Raw genomic sequence first — 18939 nt, forward strand, 5'->3', positions numbered from 1 at the left:
GCTCGGAAGCAACATCACAGCTCAGAACCCAGAGGTCTCAGGTCAGAGCCCAGGAATCAGCACCAAGTAGGTTCAGATGTCACCACCAGCAGCTCAGGGGGCTTCCCAGGCAGTGGACCATGCTGCAAGACACCCCTTCCCCACCACACCACCAAAGACATCCTGTGCAGAACATCCTGCTTGAACTCCTTTGGAGCTGGATGGCTTGCTCCCACTCCTCAGGTCTCCCCTTGCATTGCTTGAGAGAAGGTAGAAGTTCTTCCTGAGCTTGAGCCCCCATCTGCCTCCAGACATGTCCAGAAATACCCACAGATCCCAATTACACACCCCCTCCCCCTTTCTCTTCACTCCACCCCCACCCTTCAGTCATAAGTTGAGGGGTCCCAAGGACAAACAAGTTTATTTACAAAACACACATACCCTATCTCCCAGCATGCACTGCCTGGAGAGTGGGTGGGGTCAGGGCTTCACAAACCTAAGACCTCAGGAGCACCTGGAGGGGTGGAGCCTGGGTGGGGCTGGAAGGCCGCCCCGGCCCTACCCCACACCATACCCACTGGTGAATGGTGGTGGAGGGGCAGTACCACCTCTCCATGGTCATGACCGGGTGTCCAGTCGATTCATGTATTCTTGCAAGGCCTTCAGGCGGGCATCTATTTCAGCCATATCAGCCGCCTGGTGGTCGGAGCTGTACTCTGTGAGAGCAGGCATGGGTATGGGGGGCTATGAAGGGCCTGCAGCCAGAGGGAGCTCAGGGCCCATGCGCTGCCCTCAGTCCCTTCCCTGCAGGATCTGGGGCTGGTGCACTCACCTTTGATGGGGACCCAGCCCCCTGAATTTGCCAGGTGTCTCCGATGATTGCTGTGTTCCTGAGAGGTGCACTTCTGGTGATGGGAAAACAAGAAAGCAACAAAGGGGATCAGGCACCTTCCCTCTGTTCTTGCCCCCACCCCAACCCCAATTCCACTGGAATTTCTAAAACCAAGGACCTCAGGGGAAATAAGGGCTGACACCTACTGGGCACCAAAATATCCTCCTGTGTCATCACAAGGACCCTTTAAGGGAACCATCCTTGATTAAGAAAGTGCAACCCAGAGATAAGTAATGAGTATTTCCGGTCATTCAGGTAGAAAGAGCCAGGTGTGAAGACCTGGCAATTTGGACCTAGATCCTGTGTCCCCCACTATTTCTCTCCAATCCCACAGTGGCAAAACACCCTGTTTTTTGAGGCCTTTCAGAGTCACCTCTGCAACCTGATCCCAAGGAGGGAATCATGGGAAACTGGGACAGCTGGCTGCCAGGAGCTTAATGCTAATCACCTCTCCTACTCCAAGGCCTGGGAGAGACACTCACCATATTGGACGCACTCCACGGTGTAGGGCTGGGTGGTTTCCCACGGCCGCGGCGAAGGCTGAGAGAGGAAGGTAATCAAGGACCAACGTGGAGTCCTTGCTACAGCCCACCTGCTCCGCCTTTGAAGTTTTAAGAACCACCACCCCCCAGCCTCCATCACCCAATTTCCCTGCAAAAGAAGGTTTCCAGTCTCCCCAAACACCCTTTCGAGATGATCCTACCAGGATCCAAGTTTTACCCTCTGGAGAGTGACTCAGAGAAATCTTCGAACTCGCTGCAGGAGCTGGCAGAGGAGCAGCGGCTGCGGAAACTGTCCACTAGAGCGAGAGGCAGGTGTGAGTCCCCTGCAATCGCCAGCCCCGCCCCGCCTGCCCCCAGCTCCAAGCCCGTTACCCGAGGAGCTGCGGTTCCGGGAGCGGTTAGCTGCGTCCCCACGGCCAGTCACGGCAGCTGGGGGCCGGGTCTGACGAGACCATGAGATGGAAGGGCCATCCCCGCTCCCTCCACTACCCAATCGGTTCCGCTGCTGCTGCTGTTGCCTGAAAAAAAAAAAAAAAAAAAACGAAAAGGAGACGCCCCGCTGTGCGCCCAACTAATGCAGGAAGGGCGTCGCTGCGAGAGCCGATGATCCACCAGAGGTAACTTGTCCTGGGAGAGGAAAAAGATGCGGGAACCCAGACCAAGTTGGGGGTGGGGGAGGGAACAAGTAAGCAGTTCAGTAAGGGGTCAGGAGAGGAGGTGGGGTCAGGTGAGAAGTGGGAACGGGGAAGGGGAAGAGGAGACATGCTGCAGGTGACAGGAGACAGAGGCTGATAGGAGGCGGGGACACCAGTGGCAAGAGAGTAAGCACAGGTTAGGGAACCAGTACCGGAGGGGAATAAGGGCAGGGAAGAGAGAATGCGCACTAACTTCATCCTGATCTCTTTCTGCTTCTTCTCCTTTGCTTTCACAAAGGCCGTGGGGTCGAAACGGGTCACACGACCACCTATGACAGTGTGGGCAAGTGGAGAGAGGAGGCTGAATCAGGCTCTCACAACGGTAGTCTGTTCCGCCTCCCCCCAAGGCAGGGCAGGGCAGGGCAGGATGGGTGGAGAGAGACCTGTGGGCGAAGGCGAGGGGCGGGCAGGTCGGCCTCGACCTCGGATCCCATGGCCGCTCTCCCGGGATGAGGAACGGGCGGCGGCGCGGCCACGAGACGTGGAGCGCTCCCGGGACGATGAAGCCCGGCCTTCCCGGGCTGGGGGAGGCACCGCGGGTGAAGACCGCCTCCTGAGAGCACAGGATGCGCTATTAGTTTCCGCAGGCCAAGACAACCCCAGCCTTTCTCTGAATCCCCAGGCCTATCCCCACCAATTCCTGCAAGTTCACGCTGACCCACCGGGCACTCTCCGCCGCGCTCCTTCTCTCCCAACCCCACAGACGCCTGTCACTTCCCTACATAACATTCACGACTCTTTTTCCCAGGCCTCCCACAGACCCCTGAAAACCCTTCCCAATTTTCTTCCACCCACCCCCATAAATGCTGGCACTATCTTCCTGATCCCACAGATGAGCCACACCTGGTCGCTCCGCACAATACCTTGGCCCTTCCCCTCAAGTCCTGCCCATCTCCCCACAGGCTCCGCCCACCATTTCCACTAGTATTACGAATCCCTCCCTAAGCCCCACGTTTAGGACCCTCCTACCCGACAAGCCACGCCCACCTCCAGGCTCCGCCTATCCTCTCCCACCTGCCTCGGACTCCACCCCCTCCCGGCCCCGCCCTCCCCTGGCCGAGGTCCCTCACCCCCTTTTGTACAAGGCCAGCTCGCAGTTCAGCGTCTTCAGCCGGGATCTCAGGCTCCGCTCGGACGCCTTCACCTCCTCCAGCTGCAGGAAGTGGAGGGGAGCGGCGTGGTCCAGGATGAGGCCAGCGTCCGCGCCCTGCGGGCCATACCCGCCGGCCACCCGGCCCCCTCACCTCCTTAGCCAGGCGGCGGCAGTCCTGGCTGCGGCGGCCGGCTCCCCTGTGACCCAGGCCGCGCTCCTGCCGCAGCTCTAGCTCCAGGCCGCGCACCAGCCCGCGCAGCGCCTCTGCCTCCTGGCGCGCCGCCCGCCCGGCCAGCGCCTCCTCACGAGACCGGCCCAGCTGTGCTTCCAGCTCCCGCTTCTCAGATGCCAGGCGAGACACCCTACGGGGAGCAGGTGGCGAGGGCTGAAGGCGCACGGCCCCTCCAATCCTGCTTCTCCACCGGGGCTGGGCATGGCCAAACCTTTCACCTCCCCACCAAGTGGGAACGGGATCCCATCAGTCCCAGCTGCCCCCCGGGTGGAGTGGTTAAGGTGGTTATCTCCGCGGGGGAAGGGACACAGTCACATCACCCTCATTCATCCCATGAGACGGGCACGACCCCATCTCTCACACACACACACCCGTGAGGGGTGGGGGACACGGCGTTTGCGTTCTGATTTTTAAAGATTTCATCCGTCTGGCCATCTCTACACCATGAAAGCCTGGCCCTGAGTCCTTACTCTGGCCTCCAGGACCTTCCCAGCCAGATCTTCCCTCTGTCTCTCACCAGAGGATTTTATGAAATGCAAATCTGACCAGGTCACTACGTGATCAAAATGCCTCTTTGAGGAAATGACATATACATAAGGCTCTTTGATGTGAAAGAGTAGAAATAACCAAAATGCCCATCAACAGAACTAGCTGAATTTCTGTGGTACTTCCAGGCAGAGTGCCAACAACTGTGGAAAGGAATGGATGAGGAGGACCTGTCTTCTGCCCCCAGGTGGTCACCAGGATACATTGTAAATCAGCACAGAAGACTGGGTTCTGCAAGTCCCTTTTTATAAAAGAACGTAATTATAAATTACAGGTATGTTCATATTTTCAGAATAGAATAACTAAAAAGCTTTAAAATGGGGAAGGACTGACTGGAGATGTAGCCGTGATAAAAGTACTTACCTAGCAAGTGTGGGGCCCTGGGTTCAATCCCCAGCACCATAAAAAAAAAGCAGGGGGAGGAGGACTGATTACCCGTGGAAAAAGGAGGAAGAACAGGGATAGAAACTGGACCTCTCTGAATGGAAACCCCTTTTTCACTCTGACTCTAGAACTATGAAAATATTGTATATAAAGAGTTACAAGCTCTGTTACCCAAGCTGGCCTCAAACTCCTGGGTCATTTCAACATGAAGGGTTCCTACTGGCCAAAGACAAGACATTATCTACATCACAAAGAATAAATGCAAGGCTGAGGTTGTGGCTCAGTGGTTGTGGCTCACTTGCCTAGCATGTGTGAGGCATTGGGTTCGATTCTCAGCACCGCATATAAATAAATGAATAAAATAAAGGTCTATCAACATCTAAAAAAACATTTAAAAAAAGAATGAATGCAATTAATGAATCTGTGGCAGGCTAAATAGTGCCCCCCTCCCTGAGGAAAAAGAGATATCCCCGTCCTTTTCCCTGGAATCTGTGACTCTTAGCTGATATGGCAACAAGGCACTTATGGGTCTGATAAATTAAGGATCTTGAGATGAGATTTTCCTGGCTTATCAGGGTGGGCCCTAAATGTAATCCCAAGTATCCCGATTCAGAATCAGAGAAACTAGACACAGAAGAGGAAAGGACAGTGTGACCACAGGCAGAGACTGGAGTGAGGTGGTCATAAGCCAAAGAATGTCAGCAGACACCAGAAGCTGGAAGAGGCAACAGAGTCCCCCAGCGTCTCTGGAGGGAGCCCAGCCCTGCCGATGTCTTGACCTCAGTCCAGTGAAAGTGGTTTCAGAACTCTGGCCTCCAGAACTGGAAGACAACAAATTTCGGTGTTTTAAAGCCACCAATTTTGTGGAACTTTGTCACAGAAGCCATAGGAAACCAACACAAGATCAATTAAGTTGAAGTTCACAGAGTTTATAATGATACAAGAACAAAAGTCACTGATCTCCATGGTGAATGAGAAGGAACCAATACATTATTCTGATGAAAGTTAAATAAAAGAAAGAGTTAAGCATTAATCATGCCTTTCCGGTACAAAATGTACCTGGGGGAAACCAAATGAGAGAATGTTTTTCTTTATTGAAAACCTGAAGCTAACAAAAGCAGAAAGAACTATGGAATTAGATCACCACTTATGATCCTTGTAGTGAAAAATCAATCCAGCCAACAATCATCAATATCTGTCAAAGCTACACATTAACTCAGTTGTTCTCACTCTGCCTGAAAACTAAAATCAATTAGGAAGATAAAACATTCAGATGACCACATTTTTGGCAAAATGTTGAAGTTCCCCTTTGCGATCCAAAAGGCTGGGGCGCCACCTTGTGGCCATTCTGGAAAGTGCATGTGCACACAACCCTACCCAGGAAAGAACTGATCCGTGAAGCTTCTCCTGCTTCCCACCCTGGCCTCCCCACTGTGGCTTTCCTCCCTCCCCATCCAGCTGTGCACGGCCACATGTCTCCCAGCCCCATAAGTTCCCATTCCTGGCAAAAGAGAGGACCAATCTGCTCTGTGAGCACTTGGCGCTCAGTCCTGGGCTAGCAGCTGTCAACAGGGCACACCAGCAGGGAGGAGGGGCTTGGCACTGGCTGCCTGGGTCTGAGGTCTAGCTTGGCTGTATCACTCACTGAGTGACCTGGGGAAAGTCTCCTAACTTCTCTGGGACTCTATAAAATGAGGACGACAGCAGTGCCCACCTGTCTACCTCATAGGGCAGCTTTGAGAATAAAATTAATTCCCCACAAAGCATTGAACAGGGTCCCTGGCACGCAGGTAAATGCTCACTAAACATAGTCTCTGGTACTATTATTATTATTATTACATCATGTTTCCACCAGCACCAGGACTGCACGCGCTGTTCCCTTTGTCTAGAACACTCTTGCCCAACTCCTCCTAACCCGCCCCAAAGCCGGTCAGGCCCTGTCCCTCCCCTCTTCACCCCATCTCTGCTTAGGGAGACAGCCTGGGTGGCCATGTGATTAGCATTCACTTGCGCTGGGCTGGGCACCACATGAGGGGCAGGGAGGGGCCAGAGACACCTGCTGAAGGTGGACTTAAGTGACTCTCGGCCTGCCTGCACACCTGCCGCTTCCTCTGCCAACAGGGAGGACGAGGACCCCCTCAGGACCAGCCCCACCTACTCTGAGCCTTCAGTGTCCACAGACATTTCTGTCTCCCTCACTGGCTGGAAGTCCAAGAGGGAAAGGCCAGATTGTCGTGGTCACCGCTGTGTCCCGAGCACCACCCAGCACAAGGCAGGCACACAGGAGAGCTCAGAATGAACAGGGTGGATGAGGGATGGCACGGAGGCCCCTGCCCCCCACCCCCAGCCCTGGCCGCCCACCCCTCCCAGACTCACTGCTCCCGCAGGTGCCAGATCTCAGTCTCCCGAGAGTCCCGAGCATCCTGGCCGTCCAGCCCTCGGAGGCGGCCCAGCTCCTCCTTCAGTGAGCGGATGATGCCCTGCAGGACCACAGGGTCTGGCTTGCCCTGGTACGGAAGGGGCAGCGGGTAGTGAATCCTGAAGAGGGGGATTAGAACCAGGGCATCTCAGAGGCTGAGCAGCTGCCTGAGGGTGAAACCAGGTTCTGAGAGCCAGAGTCAAAACACAACCCACGCCCCATGCCCTGCCCTGCCCTGCCCCAGGCCCCTTGTACCAGCCACCCCTAGGGGCCTCTTCCACGCACTTCTGAGACCACAGGGACTAGGCCCTGGAGCAGTCTCAGGCAATTTTGTGTTGCACACTGCTGGCAGAGAGGACATGTGACCAGCCGAGCACAGTCCTAATTCAGACTCCACAGTGAGAGGTTCCGGTTGCCTGAGCTGGTCACCCCTTGGCTGAGGAAAAGGATTGCAGGTTGGTTAACTGCCCCGCTGTCTACAATTCACAGAGGACTGGCCCCTTCCCACTAGAACATCCAGCAGCCATTACCAAGAGGGGCAGACGCTGCCCTCAGCTACTCCAGAATCATTCCCAGTTCCCTTCTCCCTGTCAGAACAGCTACAAAGCCATACACTCACTTTCCCAGCAATCCTCTACAAATGGCCAAATATTATGAGAAATCTGTTAGGAGTCTTTTGGCCATATTTTTGTTTTCCTGATAAACCAGCAAATTCAATTAGCAAACTCAGCGCTGTCCCTTTTCTACCTGCTTTAATACAGACGTAATGCCTGGAGATACAGCAGCTATTTTGTGACTGTAAGAGATAAATATGAAGTCAAAATGCCAATATCTTAAGTATGACAAAGGAAAAAATAAAACAAAAACAGCCTGAGTTCCTAATGGAACTGTTGATTGGCAGTCATCTAGACATTTTGTTATGTGATAAACTGTTGCTTGTTGAAAGCACTGGCAATGGAGCCAAGCACAATGGTGTATGCCTGTAATCCCAGTGATGTGGGAGGCTGAGGCAGGAGGATGGCAAGTTTGAAGCCAGCCTCAGCAACTTAGAGAGATCTTGACTCAAAATTAAATTAGAAGGGCTACAGAAGTAGGCAGTGGTATAGCAACCCTGGATTCAATCCTCAGTATCTTGAAATAAATAAACAAACACTAGTAATGGTTATTCGGCTACTTGTAGCCAAACACAATAATAAATAATGTAAACCCCACACCCAAGACTCCAAAGGCAAAGCATAAATAACACCCCCGCATGATCCAGGCTCCAAGGGGTTCTTCCCCCAGCCCTGCCCACCAGCCCGGGCCTGGAGCCGGCCCCTTGTGCCCACCTGTCAAACTCCACAGAATAGATAAGGATCAGGTAGCGCTTGGAGTTGAGCTGGTTCGATCTAGGGGCCAAAGTGCTCGGGCGACCCCCCAGCTTGCGGTTCCGCAGGGACTCCAGGTCTGTGTAGGTCAGAAGGTCTAGGGTGACCGATTCACTGCTCTATTGGAGAGGAAGGAAGAAGCTGCCCCAGGGCTGGCAGGGCCACCCCAGAGCACACACCCACACTCCCAGGACCACCTCGCCCCGGGCAGCTGGACTACCCTGCGCTGAGGCTGCGGGACAGGATCTGGGCATGCGCACAGGACAGGACTGGCGAAAGAAGCTACAAAGAACCTTCATGCTCGGGGGTGGCTTAGGTCTGTGGCTCTCTACATGTTGTCTGCAGGACCTGGGGGCCCTCTCGGGAGCCCATGAGGCCAAAACTATTTTCATAATGATGCAAAGACTTGGTGTGCTTTCTATTTCTTCTGGGTTGATATTCACGCTAATGATGCAAAGGCAAGGGTGGCTTTGGGAAACTGCTGCCGCCTTGGCGAAATCAAACCAGCTGCACCAGTGGTCCCCAGCTTCTCCATGCCAGGCAGCCTCATCGGGCTCGGATGAGGAAGAAGAAATCAGCAAGCAAACCAACAAATTCAACACAAGAGGTGAAACAGAAACGTTCATGTGGAAGCAGTGAAACTGCTCCATTTGTTGACCCAAGACCTCCAAGTGCCCGTCTCTTCACTCTTCTGTACAAGAAATCGGGCAGGAGCCACCAGGTGCCCCTGCTGCATATCCAAGCCCTGACAGTGGCCTGCGGAAAGCCCTTGTGCAACCACGTTTCAAACCAAATAAGCCACTTTTTCATGGAACAGTATTTTTACTTGAAAGAACTGACAGACAAAACTATGGTTCCTTCAGAGCTGGGCACTTGGCAGGCATTTTTTCCAAAATGAACACAGTGAGCCTGTCTGCAAGGAAAACAGTATCCGAGTTGGTTGCCAATGATAAACTTCAAGCTTTGCACTTGGAATTCGAATTAGAATTTTGGAAAATTTGCCCTTGCACTATGCTTGAGGGCTTTTCCCTGTTTCAAGACTCAGCCTGTTGAGATCAGTGGGGATGTTACTAAATGTCACTCCTGGCTTTCAATCATAAAATGGGTCAACATTTGAAAGGTCTGTGTAACTCAATGAAGCAATATTTTCCAAATGACCAATGTGTGATATTACAAACTCACTTAAAAAGCCATGCAGAGTACAAGATGCAGCCTCGGGTTTGCTGGGGGAAGAGGGCCTTAGGTTTGGGTTTTCTTTATTCTGCAGTGCTGGAAACCAAACCAGGGCCTTGCAAATGCTGCTTGAGCACTCTGCTCCTGAGCTCCAGCCCCAGCCTCAATTAACAGGTCTGAATCTTTTTAAAGCAACAATATAAGTTCGCTGATGAGATTTCAGATTCCACACTGCAACTAACCTTCAAGAAACTACACTTGTCCAGTTTTAGTGTTAACAAAGATGAATAATCACAACTATTTGAAAAAGCTATTAAAATACTACCTTTTCTAACTATGTACCTGTGTAAGGCAGGATTTTTCTATATATTCTTCAACCAAAACATAGCACAAAAGACTAAATACAGGAGCATGTGAGAATCCAGAATTTTCTATCATGAAGCCAGACATTAAACAGATTTGCAAAAATGTAATTTTTCTTTTAGAAAATGTATTTTTCATTAAAATGATATTTAGGTTAACATAAAGGTTTGCTATTGCTATTTCTAAATGAACTCATAAACTCCTTTAAATTTATTTTAATTCCTAATATGGTAAATAAATATTGATAGATAGAATCTATATAAACAAAAGCTCTTTGGTGTCCTCCACAGTTTTTAAGAGTATAAAGGAGTCATAAGACCAAACAGTTTGAGAACCACTGGGTTATATACATCATGATGCATGCGTACAATATTAAGCAACCACTAACAAGGATGATAAATTCAAAAGTTGATAATAATAAAAAACTGTATCTGTATACCTGTTATGATTAGCCAACATTTTACATATAGTAACTCATCATCTTCACAATATTATGAAATGGGAACTACTATTATTCCCAGTTTATAGGCATTGAGGGGGAAGTGACTGGCTGAGTTCCCATCTAGGAAGTGGCAATAGTAAGTCTGAATTCAAAGAAAAATGTTACAGTCTGGACGGAGAATAAAAAGGGAATTATAAAGGACTCTGAGTCATGCTCAAATATCTTCACAGTTTTATGAGGGCATATTTTATCTGTAATCAGAGAAACAATATGGTTCATAACTTTTAAAAATATCTAAATACCCTCTATATCCTAAGTTATAACCTGCTTTTGTTCTCCCATTAATACTTTTAACTACTTGACATTATAAATTTTTTTCAACTGTCTGTCTCTCCCACTAGAATGTCAGCAGCAGAGACCTGGTCTCCTGGGTTCACTGCTCTACCTCCAGTGCCTGCGACAGTGCCGGGCACCCTGTAGATGCTCAGCAAACGAAATGAACAGACTATTAAACTCTCTGATGGGACTAAATTCCTATGAAATATTGTTGAATCTTTTAAAGGTTGGTTGTAAGCCAGGCATGGTGGCACATGCCTGTGATCCCAGCAGCTCGGGCAGAAGGATCGTGAGTTCAAAGCCAACCTCAGCAACTTAATGAGGCCCTAAGCAACTCAGTGAGACCCTGTCTCTAATAAAATATTAAAAAAAGGGCTGGGGATATGGCTCAGTAATTAAGTGTCTCTGTCCACAGTACCAAAAAAAAAAAAAGTTGGTTGTAGAATACCTTGGAAAATATATCCACTCATTGTCAATTACAGATCTGCCAACACAGAGGTGGGGGAAGGGGAAAGAAATGAAGAAATGGCTGGGGCGACTTTCACCAGAAATATTAACAAAGGTGCATACTAGTAGCAGAATGGTTTTCTTCTTTATATTTCTGTAATCTGAATTTTCTACATAACTATACTTAGAATCAGAAAATCCACTTAAATTGAGAAAGAAAAAGCCCAATCCCTTCAATGAAGGAGACAAAGGGTCACACAAACATCACATGGGCCTCTACCCCAGAACCAACCCCTAACCCTCAATGCCTGGTCCCTACCTGGGTGAGAGCCGACTCCAGCATGTTACAGAAGATGTTGAACTGTTTGAAGTTCCCTGTCTTATGAGTCAAATCTTCAATGACTGGGTGGGGGGAAAAAAGTCCCTCTTGATATCTGACCACTTGCCCAACCCAAGGGTAATACATCCTAGCCCTCAGACTCTACCCAGCTTGGGTGCCTCTGGCCTAGGGCATGAGACCTCCCCACCTTGGGAGCTCTGGTCAGATAGAAGAGGCAGGCAGGCAGAACTAGGGGGAACCTCATCTTTTAGGGAAAGCTGGCCCTAGGGAATGGGAGGCGAGCCCACCTAAGGGAGGCACACTCACAGCTGGCATCGAACTCGCCGCGCCACTGGTCGGCTGTCATCCGGTCCTCCACCTCCAGCTCCAGCACCTGCCCAGAAACCACCACCCGCACAGCATGCTCCACACCCCGGAAGACGTAGTCCACCTGAAGGCCAGCGGGCTGGTCCATGGCCAGGGTCACTGGAGAGAGGGATGAGACAAGAGACCCAGAGGGGCTGAGAGGCCAGACTTTTGAGCTGAAGACCATTCCTATCCTGGGTTCACCACTTACCAGCTGCACCTTGGGAAAATGAGTTCACTTCTCTCTGAGCCTCAGTTTCCTCATCTGGAAACTGTGCCCCCTATCTCACAGAGTTAGCATGAGGATTCAACTCAACAACATACATAAAAGCTCCAAGAACTCTGTCCTCACACTACTGTGCCCAACACAGGCTGGCTAGCAAGAGTGGGTGACACCCATAGGTAGGTCAGTCAGGACCAGTACTACTGATTATTACTTATTCATTAATTCAGCAAACATTTGTGGAGAAAAATTAAACTGGAGAGGGAAATATTGGGGTTGGGCAGGTCAGAGAAGGCCACTCAGAGTAGGTGACAATTGAGCAGAGACCTGAACAGGTGAGGAGGCCAGAAAATGTATGGAGAAAATGTTATCACATCCAAGGAATAGCCACTTCCATATGTTATATATGATATACTGAAAATATTAACACCGATTTAATAATTGATTTTATTAATTAGTCTATTATAAGCGTAAATGCCTTCTCCTAGCCAACAGAGCTACTACTCTTATGTTAGGTCAACAAAGAGCTAGCTGGAGGAGACTCCCAGGCCTCTGCCCTCCACCCGGGAGTCCTAGGGGTGGTTCAGAATGGGGGCCTGGGCTGCCTGAGTTCCCATCCAGGTCCCACCTGCTCATGAGCAAGTTAATTACTCTCTCCATGAGTCAGAATCCCAGCCATGAAGCAAGTGGCATCCTGGATGATGGGGATGTGATAAGAAACCAGGCTGTATCCATGCCCCGTGGGGCAGTCAGGTATATAAAAATGCCAATGGTGGAGAATGGAGCCAATGATGGGGAAGGGGCTGCTCTGTAGCTAAGATGGCCAGGAGAGGCCTCTCTGAGCAAAGGCCAAGGGAAGGAAAGGAGGGAGGGAGGGAGACGGCTATCACTGTCCAGGCAGAGGGAAAGGCCCCTGTGAGATGTTCCTGGTCTGTTCAGCAGGGAAGCTGGCAGTCTGCAAGAGAACGAACAGGGGAGGGGGCTGAATGATGAGATCTGAGATGTCACAGGTGGCCAGATGATGATCACACCGACAAGCCTACAGCTGGCTAGCAGCACCACCTCCTTGGACTGGTGTGAGGATTAAATGAGTGAAGTGTGTTGAAATCTTTGGCAAAATTCAGCAGCGCCTGACACACAGCACACATTCCATGCATACTAACACTGCCATCATCTTGCGGTTGTTATCTTATTGTTGTTTCTGGGGCTCCCAGAATACCACACCCTAGGCCCATCCATTGATCCCCTATCCCAGAGGTCCAAGGACAACTGCCTGAACCCCAGGGGTCCTAAAAAACACCTCTCTGTCTCTAGATCTGAGCTCTTAACTTTATTTGGGGGAAGGGTCTCTAGTGCTTTTTGTAAAGGCTCATGATATCTGGGAGTCTCTTTCCCCAGAAAGCTCAGAATCCAGATATTGTGCTTTTATTTTCTGGAGATTCAGGTATTGGACTAAAAATCCCTGATTTCCATGCAAGCAGATCGCTGCACATTTCAACAGATTCCTCATTTTCTGACCCTTAATACCGTGCCTGGCAGCGCAGGCCCCACCCCACCGGGAGTACAGGACCCCGCCCTCAGGCCCCGCCCACAGACCCCGCCCCTCAGACTCCACCAGCCAATCAGCGGGCGCGCCATCCCCGTTACCAAGGCACCGGAGGTTACTAAGGCGTTGGAGGAACCCGCGGAACACCTAAGAAGCCACGCAGCATCACCGCCCCCACTCGTGGCACCTGAGAGGAAGGGGTCCGCCACACGCCATCCCTACCGCCAACCGGGCCCTGCCCTCCTTTCCCCACTCCACCACATAAGCCCCCCATCCTCACCCCGTGACAGCAGCGGCCCCTCTCCGTGCTCAACTGTCTGATGTCCTTAGCTCCCATCCAGTCACCTCGGTCCCAGCCATTCAGCCTCGGAACAATCTGCCTAAATCCAACTCGCCCCTACACCACACACGTGCCTCCCCACTGCCCATCTCTTCTGGGAAGCGAAAGTGTCCTTAGCGGCTGATGACAAACATCTCACACTTCTGCCAGCTCCACCCTCACTCCCTAGATGGCCACCGGATTCTAGCTCGGCTTCCCCTTCTCTCTGCAGAATCTCGCTCCCTCCATGTCCCAGCCCTCTCCCCTTGTGCTGTTCCCCAGAAACCAGTCCCCTCTCCCCTCCAAAGTCTCCTATTTGCATCCATCTCTCACTGATTGGGGGGTGGGGGAAACTGTCACACTGCTTCTCCCTACACCAGTCCCCCCATCTTCCTAGGGTTCCCCACATATCCCACCAGAATTCTCCCCCCCAAAAAAAAAAATCATTTCGCCAGGATTCTGCCCGCATATTTATTCAAGGTAACCCCACTTTTAGCCTGTATTCTATCATCCCATATTTCCCTTGGATTCCTCCCAAATTGTATATAAAGCCCCCTCTCCACTGCACACACATTTCCCACCTCTCTTCCCTTCGGAGAGCCTTCCCAGAACACCCCCGCCCCCCTCCAGCCCCACCCTATCCCTCTACCTGCAGCTTCCATCTTCGCTGTGTGACCAGGGGCCCATCCTGATTGTTGATTTCATTCCAGTCCCAGGTTCTCCCAGCTCCTCTTCTCTGCCTCAGCCTCCTGACCCTGCATCCCAGCAGCGCGTTCCAGGCCCCGCCCTCACCAACTCATGACGTCACCCCCCAACCCTGCACGTGTGTGGGCACCCCAGCACCCCATTCTGGCCCACACTCCTGACCCCAGTGTTCAGGGTTCATGACATCAAACCTCCAGCTCACTGCACACTCGATTTCCCAGTCCCCAGCCCTCCCTTCACTAAGGTGACCCCTTCTCCTTTCCAGTGTTACATCACCGCTCCTGGCTCCTCCTCCCCAACTGCACTACCTGGCTGGCAGACTTCACAGCTCTCACCCAGGGTAGGAGCTGCGAGCCCTTCTCACTGGCTCCCCAAAGACAAATCCACACCACTACTCCCCACACCAAACATGGGCAAACCCAACCCCGGGCAGCCGCCCCTCCCTCCATGGCTGTTGGCCCACCCTCTGCAGCCCCTGTGACCACCACACATCCCAGCCCAGCCGTGGCCTCACTGGCTTCTCCAATGCAGCGTACCCCCCATCCCTCACACATCTGTGGCCTGGCCTGGATGACACCCCTCTCCCCTATTCTGAATTCCCTTCCCCTTCACCCCTGCACTTCCCCAAACACAAAACCTTCCACTGCCCCCTGGAATATATAAAAACAAAAGTCCTTTAGTGCACCCCACAGCCCCCAGTGCCTCCCAGGGTGTCCATACTCCACTTGTACTGTCCTTCAAATGCGTTTTGAGAAGGACCAAGCATGCTTATAACCCTGGGACTCCCTTAATTCTCTGGCAGGTTTTATAACCATCCCCATTTTAGAGGATAAAGCTGAGGCTTGCTTTCGACTCCACAGCGAGGGAGCATTCATACCCTACTCATTGTCCAGCTGCCCTTCCCTGACCACCTGCCCTTTCCTCCCATAACTCTGCTCCTGTCTCAGCCCTAACCTAAATGTGGCCTCGTGTATAAGGATGGTACTTGCTGCAGGCTGGGGATTCCTGGGTTCGGATCCCAGCTCCTCCCTTACCCAGTGTAATCTTAAGAAAGGCACTTGACATCTCTGGGCCTTTCCCCATCAACACAGGGAGATAAGCACTCCTGTCTCACTGGATTGTGAAGATTAAGTTTGTTAATGCATTCAGGGTGTGTCAGGTGCCTGTCACTGGATGTTACCAATATGATCCACTGATTGACAGACCAGAGTGTCATTTTGATTAATCTTACATTATCAGTACCCTGGCATGGCATAGATTAGGGAATGCTTGTCAATTTGATGGGAGATGCCAGGGAACAGGTCAGAAGCACTGTGGATACAGCCCAGGTCTTCTCCCCTCAGCTCACTCCCAATCACTCGCCTGGTCTCAGTTCCAAGGCCCTCTCATGTGGAAGCCCTCCCGACTCCCAGGTTAAGTCAGGGGCTGTCCTGATAACCAGTATCCCACCACCCCACTCCTGGCCCTGCCCAGCAGGGGATCAGCCTAAGAGAAGGAGCTTGATGTAGAATGAAGCAGCCTTCTCCAACCCAGGTTCTGAACAGGCCTCACAGCATTTCTCCAAAGGAGCTGAGGACTGTGGGGCATCAGCATGACCTTAGGCCCCTATGGAAATGCAGGCTCCTGGGCCTGGTCCCCACCTGGAGAAGCACAATCTCTAGGGTGGGCCCAGGAATCTGCATTTCCTATAAGCTCCTTCAGACACTTAAGTTGTTAAGACTCTCTGCCCTCAGGCACCCGATATGCCCAGTTTTTTACCCCACTCCCACCACCAAACAGAAGTTCAGCAACCTGCCCCATACCCAGGGAGACCAGAGGAAGGGTGCTAATGGTGGCATCACAGAAGTAACACTGTTCACACACCTACATGCTCTTCCAGGGGCCACCCAGAGCCAAACACTCTAGTGAGCAGGTCTGAGAAGCCCAATGGACATAGACAAATTATCGCTATCCCACGGTGGTTAGTGTTATGGAGAAAAACAAAGCCCGGTATAGGGCCAGGAAGTGACAGGAGCTTTCTTAGCTTGAGTGGTCAGCAGGGCTTGTCTATGAGGTTGACATCTGAATAGAGACCTGAAAGAGGGGAGGGGGAAGCCATGTAGACATGGGGCAGGAGCCCAATCCAGATGGAGGGGATGGCAAACACAAAGGCCCTGAGGTGGCAATGTATTTGCTATGTCCAAAGGTCAGTAAGGAAGCCAGGGTGGCTGCAGTAATGGGGCAGGGGATCTGGGAATGGTGGGAATTGAGGGGAGGGTGAAGGAGGAAGCTGGATTGCTTAGAGATCTGGTAGGGACTTTTGCTGAATGAAGTGTGAGCCAGAGGGGCCCTGAACAGGAATGACATGATCTGACATTTGTTTCAACAGGATCCCTTGACTTTGGGGGTCAAGGACAAATGCAGGGAGCCCAGTGAGGATGCCACGCAACAGAGCAGGGAAAGCCAAAGATGGCTTGCACCACAGGGGCAGCAAAGGTGCCAGTGAACTGGTTGGATCCCATCCAGACTACAATGATGGGTGGACCGTGTATGTGGGTGAGAGAAAAGGGAGGAGTGACAGGCAACTTCAAAGGTGACATCAGCTGGGTTTGGAGGCTGAAGGGGATAAACAACAAGTTTGTTTGGGCCAAGTTCCAGTCTGGATGTGAGCTATACCTTCAAGTACCGCACAGTGGGCCCTGGAGTCCAGGGCAAAGGTCCAGACTGGAAAAAAGACAGCTGGGAGTTATCACTGGGTAAAGAGAGTGAGGCTACTAGGTGAGGAGACAGGTCCTTCTCAGGATGATGAAACTAAACAACTTGCCAAAATCATGTGATGTTCAGGGTCAGCAGCAAAACCCAAGATTCAAACTCCAGCAACCAGACGCCAGAACTCAATCTTAACCACTGGGAGGGCTTGTTAGGAAGTGTAAGAGTTCATGCAGGGGTTCGGTGCAGCTCAGTGATAGAGCACTTACCTAGCGCGTGCAACCCCTGGATTCCATCCCCAGAACAATCGGGGAAAATAAGTTAATACAACATAGTAAACGCTACATGTGATATGCTTCACATGTCACAAAGCACACTCAGATCCCTGGAGGTTCCCTCTCCCTCAACGTTGTTTCTTCGCAAGCCCTCCACCCAAAGTTTCTAACCCACCACAGGGAACCGGTCCGCCCGCCCATCCACCCCGCGCTGGAATAATGCTCTGCCTTCAAACCTCTCATTAAATCGCAACGCTGTATTACAAGGGGATCTCTAAATCCCACCATCTGCCGTCTCCTGCATTAAAATCTCCCCTTTAAAGACCCTCCTATGCAACACCCACCCCCGACTCACCTACTAACCTCTGCCCCACAACCCCTCATTCAACAGCCTACCCGGGTTAAAGGGCACCCCCTGCCGATTCCCACACTGCCGGGTCAGCTGCCCGCCGCAGTCCCCTCTCCCCAGAGAACCCCTCCCCCGCGAGATCGCAGCCCCAGTCCGCGCACCCGCCGCGCCCGCCGCCTCTCACCTTCTCCGCGGACACCCCTCCTCGCGAGCGGTTCAACTGCCGAAGCACAGGCCCCGCCCCAGGATCCGGCCCTCTCACTTCTGATTGGTCCTAGCTTACCCGCAATCAAATTTCCATTAGTCAATAAAGGCATCAATCACTCTGTCCCGCCCCAGAAGAGAACCCTCCCACTCAAAGCTTATGATTGGTTAACTTCGAAAAGGTGTTCCTAAATGAGTTTTGGGAGAACCCCCATCGTCTGTCTCATCCCTAATCACTACTGGTTAATGCTACTGCCAATCATATAAAAGGGTTGTTCCCTGAAGTAGGGTCGAGGGAGGATCCCGGAAGTAGCCTCTTGGTTCCGCCCACCACGCCTGTGGCGGGGTAGGCCTCGCCCCCGAGAAGGGGAGGACTTGTGGAGTCGCTTGTGCATGCGCACTGGAAGGTCTTGGCCGCTGTCCGGAAGCTGCGGGAGGGTTTCTAGCGTCCAGATGGGTTGTTGCTTCTGATCGCTCAAAGTGGTTAGTACATCCCAGGCATGCACTAACCACTTTGCAGGCCTTGGCTTATTTAAAGTTTATAACAACCCGGCAAAGCAGCACTATTATGACCTCCATTTAACCACCAAGGTAACAGGCTCAGAGAGGTATAGCTACTATCCCGGACCTCAGAGCTTGTGAGTGACCCCTATTTCAAGCCCGTGAGTCATCAAGAGGGAGGATTCAGCTCATATAATTGAGGGGGTGGGCCCTCTTTAAAAGAATACAAAATCACAAACTGGATAGGAATATGAAAATTAACTTAGAATGTGAAATAATAACAAATTAAAGAGAGCTGAGAAATAGCCCAAACATTGCAAAATCCCAAAGGGTAATGTAACGTTTTTGTTAACTTACTGCCTGACGCACCTCTAAGACATGTTTTCTAATTTTTGAGCTGCATACACACTTCATAATATCCTTATGTACAGTGGAAAGAGAAAAATTAATTGCCTCTTACTTGGCTGATGGAGCTTTTGTTATTATTCATTATAATTTAGAAAAAATCCCAGCTTCACAAATCAGTATTGGTGATCTCATCTGAATTTTTTGGAAAACTTTCATAAAGTTTCA

The 18939-nt window shown here is 51.4% G+C and overlaps 1 protein-coding gene and 1 long non-coding RNA gene across 4 annotated transcripts; one reads left to right on the top strand and one right to left on the bottom strand.

Moving 5' to 3' along the window:
* Nucleotides 1-381: 381 nt before the first annotated feature.
* Ccdc61 (coiled-coil domain containing 61) lies at nt 382-17894 on the bottom strand. 3 transcript variants are annotated; one of them, XM_046455651.1, is made up of 14 exons: nt 17846-17894; nt 11518-11676; nt 11191-11273; nt 8072-8229; nt 6701-6862; nt 3314-3524; nt 3140-3222; nt 2453-2622; nt 2263-2338; nt 1747-1892; nt 1592-1670; nt 1354-1411; nt 812-884; nt 382-695 (listed from the first exon to the last, which is right to left on the bottom strand). In XM_046455651.1, exons 2-14 carry the CDS (start codon nt 11663-11665, stop codon nt 598-600), a joined length of 1545 nt encoding a protein of 514 aa, XP_046311607.1. In that variant the 5' UTR covers nt 11666-11676; nt 17846-17894; the 3' UTR covers nt 382-597. The 3 variants fall into 3 exon arrangements, with proteins under 3 accessions (XP_046311607.1, XP_046311606.1, XP_046311608.1); XM_046455650.2 differs by lacking the exon at nt 17846-17894 and adding an exon at nt 14294-14773; XM_046455652.2 differs by lacking the exon at nt 17846-17894 and adding an exon at nt 13606-13759.
* LOC124100224 (uncharacterized) lies at nt 2146-5357 on the top strand. Its single transcript, XR_009227907.1, has 2 exons — nt 2146-2391; nt 4069-5357. It is a non-coding gene; the product is annotated as an uncharacterized LOC124100224 (long non-coding RNA).
* Nucleotides 17895-18939: the final 1045 nt, after the last annotated feature.

This window comes from Marmota monax, unplaced genomic scaffold, assembly GCF_021218885.2.
Source record: "Marmota monax isolate L192 unplaced genomic scaffold, Marmota_monax_Labrador192_F-V1.1 WCK01_AAM20220418_F8-fsc00149, whole genome shotgun sequence".
NCBI classification, from domain to species: Eukaryota; Metazoa; Chordata; class Mammalia; order Rodentia; family Sciuridae; genus Marmota; species Marmota monax.